Source organism: Budorcas taxicolor, chromosome 7 (genome assembly GCF_023091745.1).
Source record: "Budorcas taxicolor isolate Tak-1 chromosome 7, Takin1.1, whole genome shotgun sequence".
Taxonomy (NCBI): Eukaryota; Metazoa; Chordata; class Mammalia; order Artiodactyla; family Bovidae; genus Budorcas; species Budorcas taxicolor.
Window position 1 is genome coordinate 58,935,905 of NC_068916.1, and position 20,306 is coordinate 58,956,210.

At 38.6% G+C, this 20,306-nt stretch overlaps 1 protein-coding gene across 1 annotated transcript in view; it reads left to right on the forward strand.

Annotated features, from left to right (window-relative positions):
• The window catches only part of LOC128050797 (serine protease inhibitor Kazal-type 5-like), a 68,554-nt gene that overhangs the window by 33,649 nt on the left and 14,599 nt on the right, over positions 1-20,306 (forward strand). The window contains exons 13-17 of the mRNA XM_052643196.1: positions 880-1,007; positions 1,445-1,526; positions 1,861-1,988; positions 5,422-5,470; positions 18,891-19,018. Of these exons, the coding sequence (XP_052499156.1) occupies positions 880-1,007; positions 1,445-1,526; positions 1,861-1,988; positions 5,422-5,470; positions 18,891-19,018 (515 nt within the window). The remainder of the gene's footprint in view (positions 1-879; positions 1,008-1,444; positions 1,527-1,860; positions 1,989-5,421; positions 5,471-18,890; positions 19,019-20,306) is intronic.

Consider the following 20,306-nt stretch of genomic DNA (forward strand, 5'->3'; position numbering starts at 1 on the left):
CTTTTATGGTGTAACAGATTGAACTAGCTTTTGCTATTCAGTTTTCAGAGACACTTGGTGTATATTTTCTACAGGTGAATTTTTGAAATTTCACCTCTGAGTTGGGTTAAAAAATACCTTGCACACCTGAAAAAAACATGGGTTTTTCCTTTGAAATGCTACAATATTCATTTTCATGGCCCTATGTAAGTTACTGTAACTTGTTTAAATGCTAAAAGTCAAATCTTCCCTAATTTTTTTTTCTTAATCCAGCCATTCTCCCTAACACAGCTGGACTAAAGTCTCAAAATATCAACCAGATCGTAATACTTATCTTCTTAAATAACTCCTTGTCAGCTGAAGGATGCATTTTAGTCTCCTTAGCCCTCTTATTTGGCTCCGTACTGCCATTCAGAAATTCAGGTGCTCCTGTAAATGCCATGTAGTCTCCAACATGTGCCCCTCGGCTCATTTTAGCAATCTCAAATGTGTATTTCTCAGTCTATTTCTTAACCAGGAAAATCCTACTTACTCTTCAAAGTCTCACTCAAATTATTCTAATCCCCAGAAAACATCTTCCCTGATTTCCACAATGAGATTTCATGGTCCCAACATTTGGGCTCTCAGATTTTCTTGGACCTGTATGTGTGTACTTATTTCATCCTATATCTAATAGAGTTTACTTGCCTCCCTCTTTTATTATGCATCCTCTGATGTCTTGTTTGTTTCCATCTCTTAGCAAATCATGAGTTTTGCTTCTTGAATTGAATTTTATATTTGAGAGAAACACAACTAAAGTCCTGGACTCAAAAGATTAGTTTCTACCAGTGGAGATGCTCTGAACTTCTGCTCTGAGTGGGGATGAAATGTATTTCTAGATTACCTTCTCTATTTTGGCAGGAGGTGTGCAGTGAATACCGCCAGTTTGTGAGAAATGGGAAACTCCCATGCACCAGAGAGAACGATCCCGTCCAGGGCCCAGATGGGAAGATGCATGGCAACACCTGCTCCATGTGTGAGGCCTTCTTGTGAGTAGAGCTGCTGCTGGGAAAATGAGGGAGGGTTCTGTCCTTTCTGCTTCATCTCTCTCTCTTTGGGAGCTTTATTCTCTTTCTTAAATTGTGTCTGTTTCTTGTCAATGGCATTTGTATGTGTGTGTGTGTGTCACATTTTAGCACAATGCTGTAATAATCCAAGAATGATTCTTACATATCACTTGCTGGTTGAGTTCCCATGGGAGTGGAAATGATCTGAAAACAAGGATCACCGCCTTGTGGAGTGGGATATGAAATCATCTGAAATCATGTGACAGATCACTAACAAACATACCAATATGCCCAACAGTTCACACATAGTTCATAATTTATATCAACTGTAATAATCAAATATTTGAGTACTTTAGATCACTTTCAATCTGGATATTCTAGAATTCTTACTCATTTCTCTTTAAATGACTCTCTTTTAGCCAAGCAGAAGAAAAAGAAAAGAAAAAGAAGGAAGGTGAATCAAGAAATAAAAGACAAACTGAGACTACACCTTCCTTTGAGGTAAGAGGACCTTCTGCAACAAGTCAGAGGCATATGGACCCGGGATCCACAGGTGGCATTCAGGGCACCCATAGAGTCTCTAAAACCACATGAAACATGAATACAGTTTGTGTATTTGTTTATATGTGTGCATGCATACATGTGCATAGATAACTGTTTCTAGGTTGAGGGTCTATAACTTCCATCATTTAAAATTGCTTGTGTCCTCAAAGTTATTCTAAAATTTACCAACTGATGAACCCAACTTGAGAAAAAAAAGTCTAAACTTCAGGATATTTTGCAATCTGATCCAACTTGTGTTCAACAGCTCAGACTTCCCTCCTTGATTTCACAGGAGCTGTGCAGCGAATACCGCAAATCCAGGAAGAATGGACAGCTTCTCTGTACTCGAGAGAATGACCCCATCCAGGGCCCAGATGGGAAGATGCACGGCAACACCTGCTCTATGTGCGAGGCCTTCTTGTGAGTAGAGCCCAGGGCTTCTGAAGCTTGGGGACAGGGACCTGCTAAGGGAAGTTTTCAAATAATTATGAATAACACATTTTCCTCTTAGGCATAGCTAGCCTTTTTTTTCTGTGTCACATTTAAATGAACTGAAAAATAAAAACAAAAAAAAAATCCAAAACTAAAAAACAAATGGAGAATTTTCAGATGATAACTTCTGTGACACAAAGAATCATTTCAGGATGTTTCAGAAAGATCTTTTTTTTCAGAGAAGAGACTACTCTGTGAAAACCACACTAAATGATTTTAGTTTTCTGAACGATTATTAACTGAAAGAGGAAATACATGAGACTATATATATTGATATCATTATGGTATATAGCAGATTTTAGGAATTTTTTGTTTTGGCTCACTATCTTTCTTTCTACTCATTCTGTGTGACCACAAGCAACAGGATTAAAACTGATGAGAGATACAGAGAGACAGATTTGGATACAACATGAAGATGAACTCTGTGATAGTTAGAGAAGGACTGCTTCAGGAATGATGATTTTATTGTGCAGGAGTTCAATACCCATTTATAAGGACTAAAGTATGACTCTATTCTCAATAGACAACGTGCTATGTCCTCTTAAACTGGAGTCAATGATTTTCCTTACGTCTTTTGCTCTTTGTCCCAAGGGATACTCTATTTTCTATATGCCTAAAATTTATGAAGGAGAAAGCAATGGCAACCCACTCCAGTACTCTTGCCTGGAAAATCCCATGGACGGAGGAGCCTGGTGGGCTGCAGTCCATGGGGTCGCTAAGAGTCAGACATGACTGAGTGACTTCACTTTCACTTTACACTTTCATGCATTGGAGAAGGAAATGGCAACCCACTCCGGTATTCTTGCCTGGAGAATCCCAGGGACAGGGGAGCCTAGTGGGCTGCCATCGATGAGTTGCACAGAGTCGGACACGACTGAGGTGACTTAGCAGCAGCAGCAGCAAGCCTTTGACTGTGTGGATCACAATAAACTGTGGAAAATTCTGAAAGAGATGGGAATACCATACCACCTGACCTGCCTCTTGAGAAACCTATATGCAGGTCAGGAAGCAACAGTTAAAACAGGACATGGAACAACAGACTGGTTCCACATAGGAAAAGGAGTACGTCAAGGCTGTCTATTGTCACCCTGCTTATTTAACTTCTATGCAGAGTACATCATGAGAAACGCTGGGCTGGAAGAAGCACAAGATGGAATCAAGATTGCCGGGAGAAATATCAATAACCTCATATATGCAGATGACACCACCCTTATGGCAGAAAGTGAAGAGGAACTAAAAAGCCTCTTGATGAAACTGAAAGTGGAGAGTGAAAAAGTTGGCTTAAAGCTCAACATTCAGAAAGCGAAGATCATGGCATCTGGTCCCATCACTTCATGGGAAAAAGATGGGGAAACAGTGGAAACAGTGTCAGACTTTATTATTTTGGGCTCCAAAATCACTGCAGATGGTGATTGCAGCCATGATATCAAAAGACGCTTACTCCTTGGAAGAAAAGTTATGACCAACCTAGATAACATATTGAAAAGCAGAAACATTACTTTGCCAACTAAGGTCTGTCTAGTCAAGGCTATGGTTTTTCCAGTGCTCATGTATGGATGTGAGAGTTGGACTGTGAAGAAAGCTGAGTGCCGAAGAATTGATGCTTTTGAACTGTGGTGTTGGAGAAGACTCTTGAGAGTCCCTTGGACTGCAAGGAGATCAACCCTGGGATTTCTTTGGAAGGAATGATGCTAAAGCTGAAACTCCAGTACTTTGGCCACCTCATGCGAAGAGTTGACTCATTGGAAAAGACTTTGATCCTGGGAGGGATTAGGGGCTTGAGAAGAAGGGGACGACTGAGGATGAGATGGCTGGATGGCATCACTGACTCGATGGCCGTGAGTCTGAGTCAACTGCGGGAGTTGGTGATGGACAGGGAGGCCTGGCGTGCTGCGATTCATGGGGTCACAAAGAGTCAGACGACTGAGCGACTGAACTGAACTGAACTGAGGCTTATTTCAGTCTATTCTTGATATTGTTTCAGAGATGAGGAAGTAAGACTGCCACCTAGTGGTGATCTCTGCTGTTTCCTCTAACTACTTTATAAAAGGGAAATAAGTTAAATCTTACAATTTAGACTCGTAATAAAGTTTGGAACAGTTTTCAAATAATGAAGTTTAAGAAACTCCATACTTTTGGAGCTATTTTAGTTTCTTCCATCAATGTAAAACTTCTTTATTCAATTAAAGTTTTATTCTCTCATATTTTAAGGATATATTAGCAAAGGCATTTGCCTTTCTTAAGAATCATGCTTTCCTCCATAGTCATTTCTTGCACACTTTAATAGCATATACAAATAAAGTTCTCAACTTTTTAAGTTTTAATTTGATCAATGAGAATTTATGGTGATTGTAACATATAAAAATTATTTTTGTCTCTATAATATGATTGAATTATCTGCATTATAGATCAAATTATGCTCTAGACTGAGAAAATTAAACTCAATTTGCAACACTGTTACTTTTCCAAAGTGGCTAAGAGCTGTTACTCTCATTTAAACATGTCCCTGTTCTTGGAGAGTTAATTTTCAATAATGTTGATAATGCTGATGATATTGATCACTTTTATCAATCCCTTTATTATATACCAGATACTTAGTCTAATTGCTTGGCATGTATCAACTCATGTAATGCTCACAACAGTCCTATGAGAGAAGTATTCTTATTACTTCTCCTATCCTTCCACGCTATCTCCCACACTTAAAGATGACAAAGATACAGACAGGTTGACACTTTCTGTGTTTCTTGTTCAATTTTGCTGCAGAGTCTTTCTTCTTAATCATCATGCTATACTCCTCCCAGAAACTAAATATTACCACTTTTTATAAAGAGTTTTTTTTTGGAGGGGGACTTCCCTGGTGGCTCAGACAGTAAAGAATCTGCCTGCAACGCAGAAGACCCAGGTTCAATCCCTGGGTCTGGAAAATCCCCTGGAGAAGAGAATGGCAACCCACTCCAGCATAACTGCCTGGAGAATTCCATGGACAGAGATAGCCGGTGGGCTACAATCCATTGAGCAGCAAAAAGTCAGACATGACTGAGCCACTAACACCTTGACTTGCATGAAGAGTTTTGTACCTTTTGCAAATGCAAAAGAATCAGCAAGTAAGCAAGTCCTATTGCAAGTTATTTGCTGAGAAGCTAAATAGGTTTCCTTGTTAATTAAGTGATTATTTCTTGAATACCATTCTCTTGAGATGAAATAAATCATTCTAATTATTACCCAATAAAATGACACCTACTATAACTGTATCATTGGAGTTGCTTGAGAATAATGAAAGCAATGAAGGATCAACCTGTGAGTGTTAAGAATCTACCATATTAAGATTCATTTCTTTTCTCTTTTTTCCTGTTTCTTCCAGTCAGCAAGAAGACAGAGCAAAAGCAAAGGCTAAAAGAGAAGATACAAAGGTAATTTTATCACAAATTCTTATATTATACCCTGACACGATTTCTCTACAATAACACTCTAGGTATCTCATTAGCATAAATGCTCCGCTGTTTAATTTTTACGGGACACAGAAAGACAAATACCATATGATATTGCTTACATGTGGATTCTAAAAAAAGTGGTACAAATAAACCTATTTAAAAACTAGAAATAGAGTCACAGATGTAGAAAACAAATTTAAAGTTACCTAGAGGCAAAGTTGGGAGGGGTGGTAAACTGAGAGATTGGGAGTGTTACATATACACTTTACTATATATAAAAACTGGGATTCCCTGGCGGCTCAGACAGTAAAATGTCTACCAGCAGTGCAGACACCTGGGTTCGATACTTGGGTAGGGAAGATCCCCTGGAGAAGGAAATGGTAACCCACTCGAGTAGTCTTGCCTAGAAAATTCCATGGATAGAGGATCCTGGAGGCTACAGTCTATGGGGTCGCAAAGAATCAGACACGACTGAGCGACTTCACTTTCTTTTCTTTTATAAATAAAATAGATAACTAACAGGAACCTACTGTATAGTACAGGGAACTCTCTCTATATATATAATTTCAGTTCCCTTCGTTCACTCAGTCGTGTCCAACATTTTGTGACCTCATAGACTGCAACACACCAGGCCTCCCTGTCCATAAAAAACTCCTGGAGTTTATTCAAGCTCATGTCCATTGAGTCAGTGATGTCATCCAACCATCTCATCCTCTTTCGTCCCCTTCTCCTCCTACCTTCAATCTTTCCCAGCATCAGGGTCTTTTCAAATGAGTCAGTTCTTTGCATCAGGTGGCAAAACTATTGGAGTTTCAGCTTCAGCATCAGTCCTTCCAATGAATATTCAGAACTGATTTCCTTTAGGATGGACAGGTTTGATATCATTGCAGTTCAAAGAACTCTCAAGAGTCTTCTCCAACACCACAGTTCAAAAACATCAATTCTTCGGCGCTCAGCTTTCTTCACAGTCCAACTCTCACATCCATACATGATTACTGGAAAAACCATAGCTTTGACCAGATGGACCTTTGTTGGCAAGGTAATGTCTCTGCTTTTCAATATGCTGTCTAGGTTGGTCATAACTTTTCTTCCAAGGAGTAAGCGTCTTTTAATTTCATGGCAGCAGTCACCATCTGCAGTGATTTTGGAGCCCCAAAAAATAAAGTCTGACACTGTTTTCACTGTTTCCTGATCTATTTCCCATGAAGTGATGGGACCAGATGCCATGATCTTCGTTTTCTGAATGTTGAGCTTTATGCCAACTTTCTCACTTCCATCAAGAGGCTCTTTAGTTCCTCTTCACTTTCTGCCATAAGGGTGGTGTCATCTGCATATATGAGGTTATTGATATTTCTCCCAGCAATCTTAATTCCAGCTTGTGCTTCATCCAGCCCAGCATTTCACATGGTGTACTCTACATATAAGCAGGGTGACAATATACAGCCTTGACATACTCCTTTTCCTATTTGGAACCAGTCTGTTGTTCCATGTCCAGTTCTAACTGTTGCTTCCTGACCTGCATATAGGTTTCTCAAGAGGCAGGTCAGGTGGTCTGGTATTCCCATCTCTTTCAGAATTTTCCACAGTTTATTTTCATCCACACAGTCAAAGGCTTTGCCATAGTCAATAAAGCAGAGGTTTTTCTGGAATTCTCTTGCTTTTTTGATGATCCAACAGACGTTGGCAATTTGATCTCTGGTTCCTCTGCCTTTTCTAAAACCGGCTGGGACATCTGGAAGTTCACAGTGCACGTACTGTTGAAGACTGGCTTGGACAATTTTGAGCATTACTTTGCTAGCATGAGATGAGAACAATTGTGTGGTACTTTGAGCATTCTTTGGCACTGCCTTTCTTTAAGATTGGAATGAAAACTGACCTTTTCCATTCCTGTGGCCACTGCTGAGTTTTCCAAATTTGTTGGCAAATTGAGTGCAGCACTTTCACAGGATCATCTTTTAGGATTTGAAATAGCTCAGCTGGAATTCTATCACCTCCATTAACTTTGTTAGTAATGATGCTTTCTAAGGCCTGCTTGACTTTGCGTTTCATGATGTCTGGCTCTAGGTGAGGGATCATACCATTGTGATTATCTGGGTCATGAAGATCTTTTTTGTTTAGTTCTGTGTATTCTTGCCCCTTCTTAATATCTTCTGCTTCTATTAGGTCCATACCATTTCTGTCCTTTATTGTACCCACCTTTGCATGAAATGTTCCCTTCATATCTCTAATTTTCTTCAAGAGATTTCTAGTCTTTCCCATTCTATTGTTTTCCTGTTTCTTTGCATTGATCACTGAGGAAGGCTTTCTTATCTCTCCTTGCTATTCTTTGGAACTCTACATTCAGATGGGTATATCTTTCCTTTTCTCCTTTGCCTTTTGCTTCTCTTCTTTTCACAGCTATTTGTAAGGCCTCCTCAGACAGCCATTTGGCCTTTTTGCATTTCCTTTTCTTGGGGATAGTCTTGATCACTGCCTCCTGTACAGTGTCACAAACCTCCATCCATAATTTTTCAGGCACTTTATCAGCTCTAATCCCTTGAATCTATTTGTCACTTCCACTGTAAGGGACTTGATTTAGGTCATACCTAAATGGTCCAGTGGCTTTCCCTAGTTTCTTCAATTTATGTCTGAATTTGGCAATGAGGAGTTCATGATCTAAGTCACAGTCAGCTCCCAGTCTTGTTTATGCTGACTGTATAGAGCTTTTCATCTTTGGCTGCAAAGAATATAATCAACATGATTTTGGTATTTTATATATATATATATAATTTTATATTTATATAAATACATAATGTATGTTATATATATATTATATATAATTGATTCACTTTGCTGTACACTAACGTAACATTGTAAATCAACTATACTTCACTTATCCACATTAGTTCAATTTATAAAACAAAGTGCACATATAATAAATGCTAGTGGAGGGTATGGAATTCCAGTTGAGCTATTTCAAATCATAAAAGATTATGCTGTTAACGTGCTGCACTCAATATGCCAGCATATTTGGAAAACTCAGCAGTGGCCACAGGATTGGAAAAGGTCAGTTTTCATTCCAATCCCAAAGAAAGGCAATGCCAAAGAATGCTCAAACTACCGCACAACTGCACTCATCTCACATGCTAGTAAAGGAATGCTCAAAATTCTCCAAGCCAGGCTTCAGCAATACATGAGCCATGAACTTCCAGATGTTCAAGCTGGTTTTAGAAAAGGCAGAGGAACCAGAGATCAAATTGCCAACATCTGTTGGATCATCAAAAAAGCAAGAGAGTTCAAAAAAAACATCTACTTCTGCTTTATTGACTATGGCAAAGCCGTTGACTGTGTGGATCACAATAAACTGTGGAAAATTCTGAAAGAGATGGGAATACCAGACTACCTGACCTGCCTCTTGAGAAACCTGTATGCATGTCAGGAAGCAACAGTTAGAACTGGACATGGAACAACAGACTGGTTCCAAATAGGAAAAGGAGCACGTCAAGGCTGTATATTGTCACCCTGCTTATTTAACTTCTATGCAGAGTACATCATGAGAAATGCTGGACTGGAAGAAGCACAAGCTAGAATCAGAATTGCCAGGAGAAATATTAATCACCTCAAACATGCAGATGACACCACCCTTATGGCAGAAAGTGAAGAAGAACTAAAAAGCCTCTTGATGAAAGTGAAAGAGGAGACTGAAAAAGTTGGCTTAAAGCTCAACATTCAGAAAACAAAGATCATGGCATCTGGTCCCATCACTTCATAGCAAATAGATGGGGAAACAGTGGAAACGGTGTCAGACTTTATTTTTGGGGGCTCCAAAATCACTGCAGATCTGGTGATTGCTGCCATGAAATTAAAAGACGCTTACTCCTTGAAGGAAAGTTATGACCAAACTATATAGCATATTAAAGAGCAGAGACATTACTTTGCCAACAAAGGTCCATCTAGTCTAAGCTATGATTTTTCCAGTGGTCATGTATGGATGTGAGAGTTGGACTGTGAAGAAATTGAGTGCCGAAGAATTGATGCTTTTGAACTGTGGTGTTGGAGAAGACTCTTGAGAGTCCCTTGGACTGCAAGGAGATCCAACCAGTCCATTCTAAAGGAGATCAGTCCTCGGTGTTCCTTGGAAGGACTAATGCTAAAGCTGAAACTGCAATACTTGGCCACCTGATGTGAAGAGTTGACTCATTGGAAAAGACTCTGATGCTGGGAAGGATTGGGAGCAGGAGGAGAAGGGAACGACAGAGGATGAGATGGCTGGATGGAATCACTGACTTGATGGACATGAGTTTTGGTGAACTCCAGGAGTTGGTGATGGACAGGGAGGCCTGGCGTGCTTCGATTCATGGGGTCACAAAGAGTCGGACATGACTGAGCAACTGAACTGAATATCATATTTGATTTTTGTCAGGATCCAGCTATGGATGAATACTTGTATTCCCACCTTCAATTATGATTATTAAGTAAATCTTTTGACTCCTTATTTTAAATCTGCATCACATGATTTTATAATTGTACATTTTTACAAGTAGCAGAGCAAACTGTTTTGGATTACTCTCAGCTCAGTTCAGTCGCTCAGTCATGTCCAAGTCTTTGCAACACCATGGACTGCAGCACACCAGACTTCCCTGTCCATCACTAACTCCTGGAGCTTGCTCAAACAATGTCCATTGAGTTGGTGATGCCATCCAACCATTTCAACCTCTGTCATCCCCTTCTCCTCCTGCTTTCAATCTCTCCCAGCATCAAGGTCCTTTCCAATGAGTCAGTTCTTCGCATCAGGTGGCCAAAGTATTGGTGCTTCAGCCTCAGCATCAGTCCTTCCAATGAATATTCAGGGTTGCTTTCCTATAGGATTGACTGATTGGATCTCCCTGTTGTCCTAGGGACTATCAAGAGTCTTCACCACCACCACAGTCAAATAGTCTTATAGAAAGTTTATCTTTATTCTATTTCCTAACAAGAGTTGCAGAAGTATAAGCCTAATAATTTCGGAAGGTGGGGAGGTGGGGCGGGGGGTGGGGGATTGGGGGGATGGCGCGGTGGGGGGGGGGTGGGGAGGTGGGGTGGGGGGGTGGGGCGGGGGGTGGGGGGGTGGGATGTGGGGGTGGGGCGGGGGGTGGGGAGGTGGGATGCGGGGGTGGGGCGGGGGGGTGGGGAGGTGGGATGCGGGGGTGGGGCGGGGGGGCAGAAGTCAACAGAAATTGAAAGTTTTCCTTTATACTGACTAATTTTCTCAATAACTCTGTTACCTGGAATGATCTTTTTATTAATATTAGTAATTCAGAACTGAAAATTTGTTCTATCCAGAATGTCTGATCAGTTTCTAAAATCCCCTAAGCTTTTTGAATGGCCTTAACACATTCCTCCTTCTCTCCACTCCCCCAGTTATTCTTCTGTTTCAAGTATGCATCCTCCAACCCTGGACTCTGTCTGTCAAGTACCTCTCAAAAAGATGTCAATCAGTTTCTTCAGGCATCATACTTTCCTATTTGCTCTCCCCAGATCTTTATTTCAGATATGTCTTTATTTAGTTTGAGAATGTTTTTTCTCTTCTTTCTCAGCCTTTTAAAGACAAATGGAGGCTCATAATATTCTTTAGGAGGGCCACATTCATTTAAAAATGAGATATAATTTACTGAGATATAATTGAATTAAAACATTGGGTAAGGTGTTACCTTGTTGATTTGGTACCTTATAAGTTGGAAAATGCTTGCCACCAAAGCTTTGGTGAACAACTCCATCATGTCACATAATTACAGTTGTCTTTTGTGTGGAGAACATTTAGTCTCTTAGAAACTTTTACATATGTAATACAGTATTGTTAACTATAATCACCATGAACTAGAACTTATAACTGCAAGATTGTATCCTTTGATTACTTTCTCTCTCTCTCTCCTCTCAGACACACACACAGTAAACACCATCTAATTCAGTTTCTGTGAATTTGGCTTTTGGGGATTCCACAGATAAGTGATACTATACAGTACTTGTTTTTCTCTGACTTACTTAGCATAATACACTCAAGTTTTGTCCAAATTGTTCTAAATGGCAGGATTTCCTTCTTTTTTATGAAGACCTAGTAATATTCTCAGTTTTTCCAGGAAGCTTCCTTTTCTAGGTCTGTTGAATTTCCTCCCCTTTGATCATTCCTGGCTTTTATAGACTGTGATGTGCAATACATCATAACCATATATATTTTATTTTGGTCTCCACCAATTTTATCAGCCTTCCTCTGCACCTCTGTTGTAAGCACCCTCAAGAGGATGCTGACGTTAAACATTTTCAGATCCACTAAACAGTCAGTACAATTCTGCGTCCACGATAGAAGACTTTTCAATGCTTACTGATTTACTGCTACATGTAATCACTTTTTTTTTCTTAATTCTGCATTACTTCTTCGTAACAGACAGAAGTGTATGAAGGGTAGAAAACCACTCTGAGAGTATATTTTCTTCATTTTCTAGGAACTCTGCAGTGAGTTTTGGAACCAGGTGAGGAACGGAATGCTCATATGCACCAGGGAGAATGACCCTGTCCGTGGCCCGGATGGCAAAATGCATGGAAACAAGTGTGCCATGTGTGCAAGCCTGTTGTGAGTGTCTAAGCTCTTCTTTCCCCTTCATTCTCTTTATAATTTATCAGCCCTGAGTCTCAGTTTCTCCATAAATGTGTAGAATATAGACCATGACTTGAATGCTAGACAATTTTAAAAGCACATGGAAAAGACATTAAGTAACACTGGATCGCACAATGACAACATTATTCTCTATTCAGCTATCTTCCTATCTTCTGGCTAAGGCATGGGAAGAGTCTAAATTTAGTGCAAATATGTTTTTAACACCTGACAATCATCATCTGTAACAAAAAGCGACCAGAAGTTTGATGATCTGGGTGAGATTAAGTGTTTGGTCCCCCACCCCTGACGTTTTATGATTCTGTGAGTATACTCAGATACCAGTTAAGGGAAAACCAGCTGAACAGCAGTCTCTGGGGTCAGTGTGTAAATACTTCTAAAATAGCCTGAGTAAGAAATGGAATAGAACGGATTGCATTTATCTTTTCAGGGGTATTACATATGCAGGTGAAATGAATACTCTGATAAGTGGCTTACTGTAAGAGAATGAAATCCGTAAGAGGCAGGCCCCATGAGGGATGTTTCCTAAAAGTCTTCTTCTTCAGCCACATCCAGGTCTTCTGGGCCACTGTTTTTCTAAGTGGAGCCAGAGCTCTATTGTGTAGGACAATACAGAGGTGGATTATTACCACCTCTGCTTCACCTCCTCTTTAGATTCTCAATCCTCCAGTGAGCCTCACACTAAAATGCTGAAAAATATTTAAATAATGTTTGTGTAAAGAAGTGCAGAGTTATTGCCCCTTAACTTTCACATGTCTTGGTCTAATCTAAGTATATTCACATAGTTCCTTGGAGGAAAGATTAACAGGGGCAGTCAATAAAAAGTGCCTGAGATTCAAGAAATCAGGGTTCTCCTCTTATCTGCTTGATTTGCTAGTACTGTATTGGGTGACTATATTAGATGTGATAAATGCTAAGGATTTTTCCAGCTCTGATATGCTATATGTCAGTAGAAAATAACAAGAATGTCAGAATTTTAGGCTCATGATTGACCTTAAAATGTTAGTTGTTGAATCTTCTTGGACTTGAATCATTACTATACTCTAAAACTTGAGTTTCAATTTGAATATTAATTCCATGAAAAAATATTAAAAATTTAAATTCTATATTAAAACATGATTCATTGCCATTATGAGCCCCTCATCTGCTATGGTATCACCCCTTGCTCTCATCATTAATATGGTAATTATTTAGATATAAAAAGCAGTTTTAAATTTTTTTTAAAATTAAAAAGAAAATCAAGGCAACTGTGACTTTTTTTCTGGATCATTAACTGAAGTCACTGAAAAAAAAATACTACCCAAGGTTCACATACTGATAAAAAAGCATACTAGGTTTATTTTTTTAAGGATGATTGTAAACTACTGAATTTATCTGCATTACTGGGCAAAGTATTAGTACATCTTGATTGGATAAATTTGTACTGAAGACTAACTCTGACATTTGGTCTGGAAGATTCTTACTCCTTTTTAAAATACATTACTGAAGAGAATGAGAAATTGCATTTAGCTTGTATCTTCTGTATTTTATTGCAGCAAACTTGAAGAAGAAGAAGAGAAGAAAAATAATGGCAAGGAAGAAAAGGATAAAGCTGGGTTTGCGAAAGCTAAGAGAGAAGCAGTACAGGTAATTGCTTCATGTCATCAGAGCCACATAAATATTCCATTCTCTCTGGGCAAGGCTCCTGCTTCCACTGTCCTCAGTGACTCTGCAAACTGAGGAGTTATATTCGGATCCCCATACTTAAGATTCCTTCTTCTTTACGCAGCTTATCTATCTCATATCTGATCTAGTGCTTGTGCATTTAAGAAGATAACCACCCTTTCCTCCACTGACCACGTGAATTATAGTAATCGCGGGAAAGATGTATCTGAAGGCAAACCAACAGAGGCAGAGTTCAGACTTTTCTCCACATTGTTTTGTATTAGAATGTTTAGTTTAAAACAAAATCCCAGTTAATTCTCTGGAAGATCTTGAGAAAATTACTTAAAAGCATCGTGAAGCCTCAAGTTTACAGTCTATAACCTCTCACATGATGATGACAACAATGATGATGGTCATGGCTATTAATTATGTAGTGGCTACTGTATGGCATGTTGTATAACAATTTTATAACTGATCTTTGTAGTAACCATTCAAGATATATATTATTATCTGTATTTTTTTAAAAAAGGAACTGGAGGCTTAGATAACAAGTTAGGAAATATATATTTAATGACTATATATGTGTGTGTATATATACATACACACACACACAGTAACTTGGGAGCTAACAACTGAACCACATGTTCTGGCTCTGAAGCCTATGATGTTCTTTAGATGTCGCCCCCAACCTCCAAGTGTGGTATTTCTGAAGGCTGTGCTTCCAGTCTTCATCACTCTTTCCTTTGTCTTTATCTAACTTGGAAGATCTCATTTCTGACTGTTTTTTCTGCTGTCATCTTTGGTTCCAACTTTGAAGAAAGACTAATTATTTACAAATATAAGGCAGGTTATTTATGCCACCCAGTGGCTTCTCATCTCACTCAGAGTAAGAACTAATGTCCTTCTAGTGACTGACAATGCTGTATGGAATCTGACCTCTGTTCACCTCTCAGACCCAGTTTCCTGCTCTTCTATCCAGTGCCGTACTGGTCACCTGGTTGCTTCATGGACATGCCAAGCATTGATTCCTGGCTTTCCAGCCTGTGAACTCAAGAACACTGTGGTTAGAGTCCTGGACTCTGGACTCAGACTGTCAGGGTTCAATACTGGCTCCATCTCCCTACCAGTAAGGTCAGACAGTTAACATCTATGCATTTTCATCTCATTTATAAAATAATAATATAGTTATCATTACGTATATTATGTTTATGGAGTCCCCAGAAACCTACCCAAGAATAACAGTATAGCCCTACACACATATTATGTCCTTAGTATTGTGCATACAATGAACTCTACCTTCTATGTGGCTTTCTTCCAGCTCAGACACGAGTGTTCATTTCCACCAGCTGTCAAAATTCTGACTGTTTCTCATGACTCAGATTAGGTATTTTCTATTTCTTAATGATTTTCCCCATTTATTCCATAGATGTAATAGCTCTAACATCTATCATTTCTCAATTATACCATTTTAAAATTGTAACATATAGATGCATCTACGTATTTTATCCAAAGAAACAAAAACCTGTGTTCTAGGTGTTTTTTTTTTTTTTAATGGTTTCTCTGACAAATTACCACAAACTGGGTTGCTTAAAACAGCACAAACATATAATCTTATGATTATTTAGGTTATAATCTGGCATGGATCCCAAGGGGCTAAGTAATAGGGCTGGCTTCCTTCCTGGAATCTCTATGAAAGGTCCCTCTCTTTGCTTTTTCTAGCTTCTGGAGGCTGTTGTTCCTTGACTCCTGGACTTTTCCCATCATCTTCAAAGCTGACAACACTGCATCTCTAATTGTTCTCCCTCTTATTAATTTCAAAGACAGGGTACAAGAGCCCTATCATTCACCTTAGTTTAATTTACAGAACAAAGTGCACATATATTATCATATTTTATGTTTGTCGTCATCCAGGTATGGAGGAATACCAGTATTCCCACCTTCAATTACGATTGTTCAGTAATCCTTGACCATTTTATATCGACTTCACATTATTTTATAGTTTTATAATTTACAAGTAGCAGAGCAAACTCTGTGTCTACTCTCACATAGTCTTACACAAGGTTTACCTTTATTCCATTTCCTAACAACAGCTGCCAAAGTATAATTCTAATAATTGCTTTTTTTCAGGGGGGGTGGTATAGTTGACACAGCCTAAAAGTTTGCCTCTAAACTGACTCATTTTCTTAGTAATTTTTTGTTACTTGGAACCAACTTTTAGTAATTCAGAACTGAAAGTGTTTTATCCATAATGTCTGAAGAGTTTCTAAATCCTCATAGGTTTTTCGAATGGTCTTAGCACAATCTGCCTTCTCTCCATTGCCATTGTTATTTTTCTGTTTCAAATATGCATCTCCCATCCCTGTACTTTATCAAGAAACTCCTAGAAAGTTGTCAGTTTCTCTAGGTATTGTACCTATATTTTTCTCTCCACATATCTTTGTTTCAGGTATATATTTCTAAGCTTAGGAATGTCTTTGCTTCTTCAGCCTTTTAAAGACAAAAGAAGGGTCATAATATTTATTTTGGGGGCACATTATTTTAATTTAGAAATGTCCAACTTTATTGAGATACAATTGGATTATAACATTGGGTAAATTGAAGGTGTACACTCTGGACACTTATATATTGAAAAATGTCACCATAGCATTAGCAAAAGTTCCATCATGTCACATAATTGCAACTGTTTTTTGTATGGAGAATATGGAATCTCTTAGGAACTTTTAAGTATATAATACAGTAGTCTTAACTCTAATCACCATGAACTAGAATGTATTCATCTTATATCTGCAAGTTTGTACTTCTGACCACTTTCTCTCTCGCTCACACACACACACACACAAACACACATGTAGCCATCATTACTTTCTATTTCTGTGAATTTTGGCTTTTGGGGATTCTACAGATAAGTGATACCATATAGTATTTGTCCTTCTCTGACTTATTTTACTTAGCATAATACATTCAAGTTCTTTTTTGACTCTATGATACGACATTTATTGATCTAATATATGATGTTTATTGATATAGTAATAAATTGACAGTTAAGGAGACTAAAGTAGAGAGGTCAAGGCCAACAGTTGGACAATACACTGTCACATAGTCTTACTGCTATACACTATAATGCCTACTAAATTTTATAGTATTTCAGCTTCATAACTCATTTAAAAAAATTTTGTTTTTAAATTTCTGGGGCTGTGCTGGGTCTTCATTGCTGCTCGGACTTTTCTCTAGTTGTGGTGCACAGGCTTCCTATCGTGGTGGCTTCTCTTGTTGCAAAGCAAAGGCTTTAGGGCACATGGGCTGCAGCAGTTGCAGTATATGGCTCAGTAGTTATGGTTCCCAAGCTCTAGGGCACAGGCTCCACAGTTGTGATCTGCGGGCTTAGTTGCTCCGTGGCACGTGGGATCTTCCCAGACAAGGGATCGAACTCATGTCTCCTGCATTGGTGGGAGATTTAAAAAAAATTTTTTTTAAGCCTTATTTATTTTAACTAGAGGCTAATTACTTTACAATATTGTGGTGGGTTTTGCCATACAGTGACATGAATCTGCCATGGATATACATGTGTCCCCCATCCTGAACCACCTCCCTCCCCATCCCATCCCTCTGGGTTGTCCCAGTGCACCGGCTTTGAGTGCTCTGTTTCATGCATCAAACTTGGACTGGTCAGCTATTTCACACGTTTCAAGGCTATTCTCTCAAATCATGCCACCCTCGCCTTCTCCCACAGAGTCCAAAGTCTGTTCTTTATGTCTATGTCTCTATTACTGTCTCAAATATAGGGTCATCGTTACCATCTTTCTAAATTCCATATATATGTGTTAATATACTGTACTGGTGCTTTTCTTTCTGACTTCACTGTGTATAATAGGCTCTAGTTTCATCCACCTTATTAGACCTGATTCAAATGTGTTCTTTTTAATAGCTGAGTAATATTCCATGTATGTGTACCACAACTTTCTTATCCATTCATCTGCTGATGGACATCTAGGTTGCTTCCATGTCCTAGCTATTGCAAACAGTCCTGCAATGAACATTGGGATACACGTGTCTCTTAAAATTCTAGTTTCCTCGGTGTGTATGCCCAGTAGTGGGATTACTGGGTCATATGGCAGTTCTATTTCATTTTTAAGGAATCTCCACACTGTTCTCCATAGTGGCTGTACTAGTTTGCATTCCTACTAAGTGTAATCCCTCAGTGTAAGAGGGTTCCTTTTTCTCCATATCCTCTCCAGCATTTATTGTTTGTAGACTTTTTGATAGCAGCCATTCTGACCGGTGTGAGATGGTACCTCATTGTGGTTTTGATTTGCATTTCTCTGATAATGAGTGATGTTAATCATCTTTTCATGTGTTGGTTAGCCATCTGCATGTCTTCTTTGGAGAAATGTCTGTTTAGTTCTTTGGCCCATTTTTAGATTGGGTCGTTTATTTTTCTGGTATTGAGCTGCATGAGCTGCTTGTATATTTTTTTGAGATTAATTCTTCGTCAGTTGCTTCATTTGCTATTATTTTCTCCCATTCTGAATGCTCTCTTTCCACCTCACTTATAGTTTCCTTCATTGTGCAAAAGCTTTTAAGTTTAATTAGGTCCCATTTGTTTATTTTTACTTTTATTTCCATTACTCTGGGAGGTGGGTCATAGAAGATCTTGCTGTGATTTATGTCAGACAGAATACACTCATTTTATCCAAATTGTAAATGGCAGGATTTCCTTCTTTCTCACGAAGGCCCAATAATATTCTAAGTTTTTCTAGGAATCCTTCCCTTCTAGGCCTGTTGAGTCTCCTCCCTTTTGATGTTTCCTAGCTTTTATAGATTGTGATGTGCAACACATCATAAACATGTATATTTTATATTGGTCTTCACCAATTTTATCAGCCTTCCTCTGCACCTCTGTTGTAAGCACCCTCAAGAGGATGCTGGCATTAAACATTTTCAGATCCACTAGAGAGTCAGCACAATTTTGAGTCCATGATAGAAACTTTTTAAATGCTTTTGATTTACTGCTACACGTATTCACTTTTCTTTTTTCTTCTTACTCTGCATTAGTTATTCTTCAAAACAGATAGAAGTGTAGAGAGGGTAGAAACCACTCTCTGAGAGCATATTTTCTTCATTTTCCAGGAACTCTGCAGTGAGTTTCGGAACCAGGTGAGGAATGGAATGCTCCTATGCACCAGGGAGAATGACCCTGTCCGTGGCCCGGATGGCAAAATGCATGGAAACAAGTGTGCCATGTGTGCAAGCCTGTTGTGAGTATCTGCACTCTTCCCTCCCTTTCAATCTCTTCATGATTTATCAGCCCTGTGTCTCAGTTTCTTCATAAATGTGCAGAATATAGACTATTACTTGGATGCTAGACAATTTTAAAAGCCTATGGAAAAGACATTAAGTAACACTGAATCACAGTGACAATGTTATTTTCTATTCAGCTATCTCTCTATCTTCTACATAAGGCATAGGGAGTGTCTTAATTTAGTGCAAATATATTTCTACACCTGACAATCATCATTTGTAACAAAAAGAGACCAGAAGTTTGATGATTGATCTGGGTGAGATTAACTGTTTTTAATGCTTGATAATCATCATTCATAACAAAAAGCAGAAATTGGATGATCTGGGTGGGATTATATCTTTGGTTCTTTTCCCACCCCTGACAATTTATGATTCTTGAGTATATTCAGATACTGGTTAAGGGAAAACCAGCTGAACAGAGGTCTCTGGGATCAGTGTGTAAACACTTCTAAAATAGCCTGAGCAAGAAATGGAATAGAATGGATTGTATTTATCTTTTCAGGGGCATTACCATATGCATTATTACCATATGAAATAAATATTTGTGTAAATGAGTTACTGTAAAGATTGAAAACCTTAAGTCTTAGGGCCACATAATAGATGTTTACTGAACTGTCTCCTTTTTAAGCAACATCCATGTTCCTCTCTTACTGTCTTCCTGAGTGGGGCCAGAGCTCCACTGTGTGGGACAATATAGAAGTGCAATCATTATCACCTCTGATTCTACTCCTTAGATTCTCAATCCTCTAGTGAGCCCCACACTAAAATAAATGCTGAAAAAAATACTTAAATAATATATCTGTTTAAAGAGGTGCAGAGTTATTGCCCCTTAACTGTCATATGTTTTGGTCTAATATAAGTATACCCACATAGTTCCTTAGAGGAGGGATTGACAGAAGCAGCCAGTAGATTAAACAGTGCCTGAGATTCAAGAAATCAGGGCTCTCCTCTCACATACTTGATTTGCTAGTGCTGTATTAATGACTATAATAGATGTGATATATGCTAAGGATTTTTCCAGTTCTGATAATGGCACATGGCAGTAGAAAATAGCTAGAATGCCAAAATCTTAGGCTTATGATTTCCCTCAAAATACCAGCTGTCAAATCTTCTTGGACTTGAATTATTATTATACTCTAAAACTTGAATTCAAAATTGAATTTTAATTCCATTAAGATAATATTTAAATTTTTAATTTTATAGTGAGACATGGTTTATTTTGATTATGGGTCCATCATAGGATTG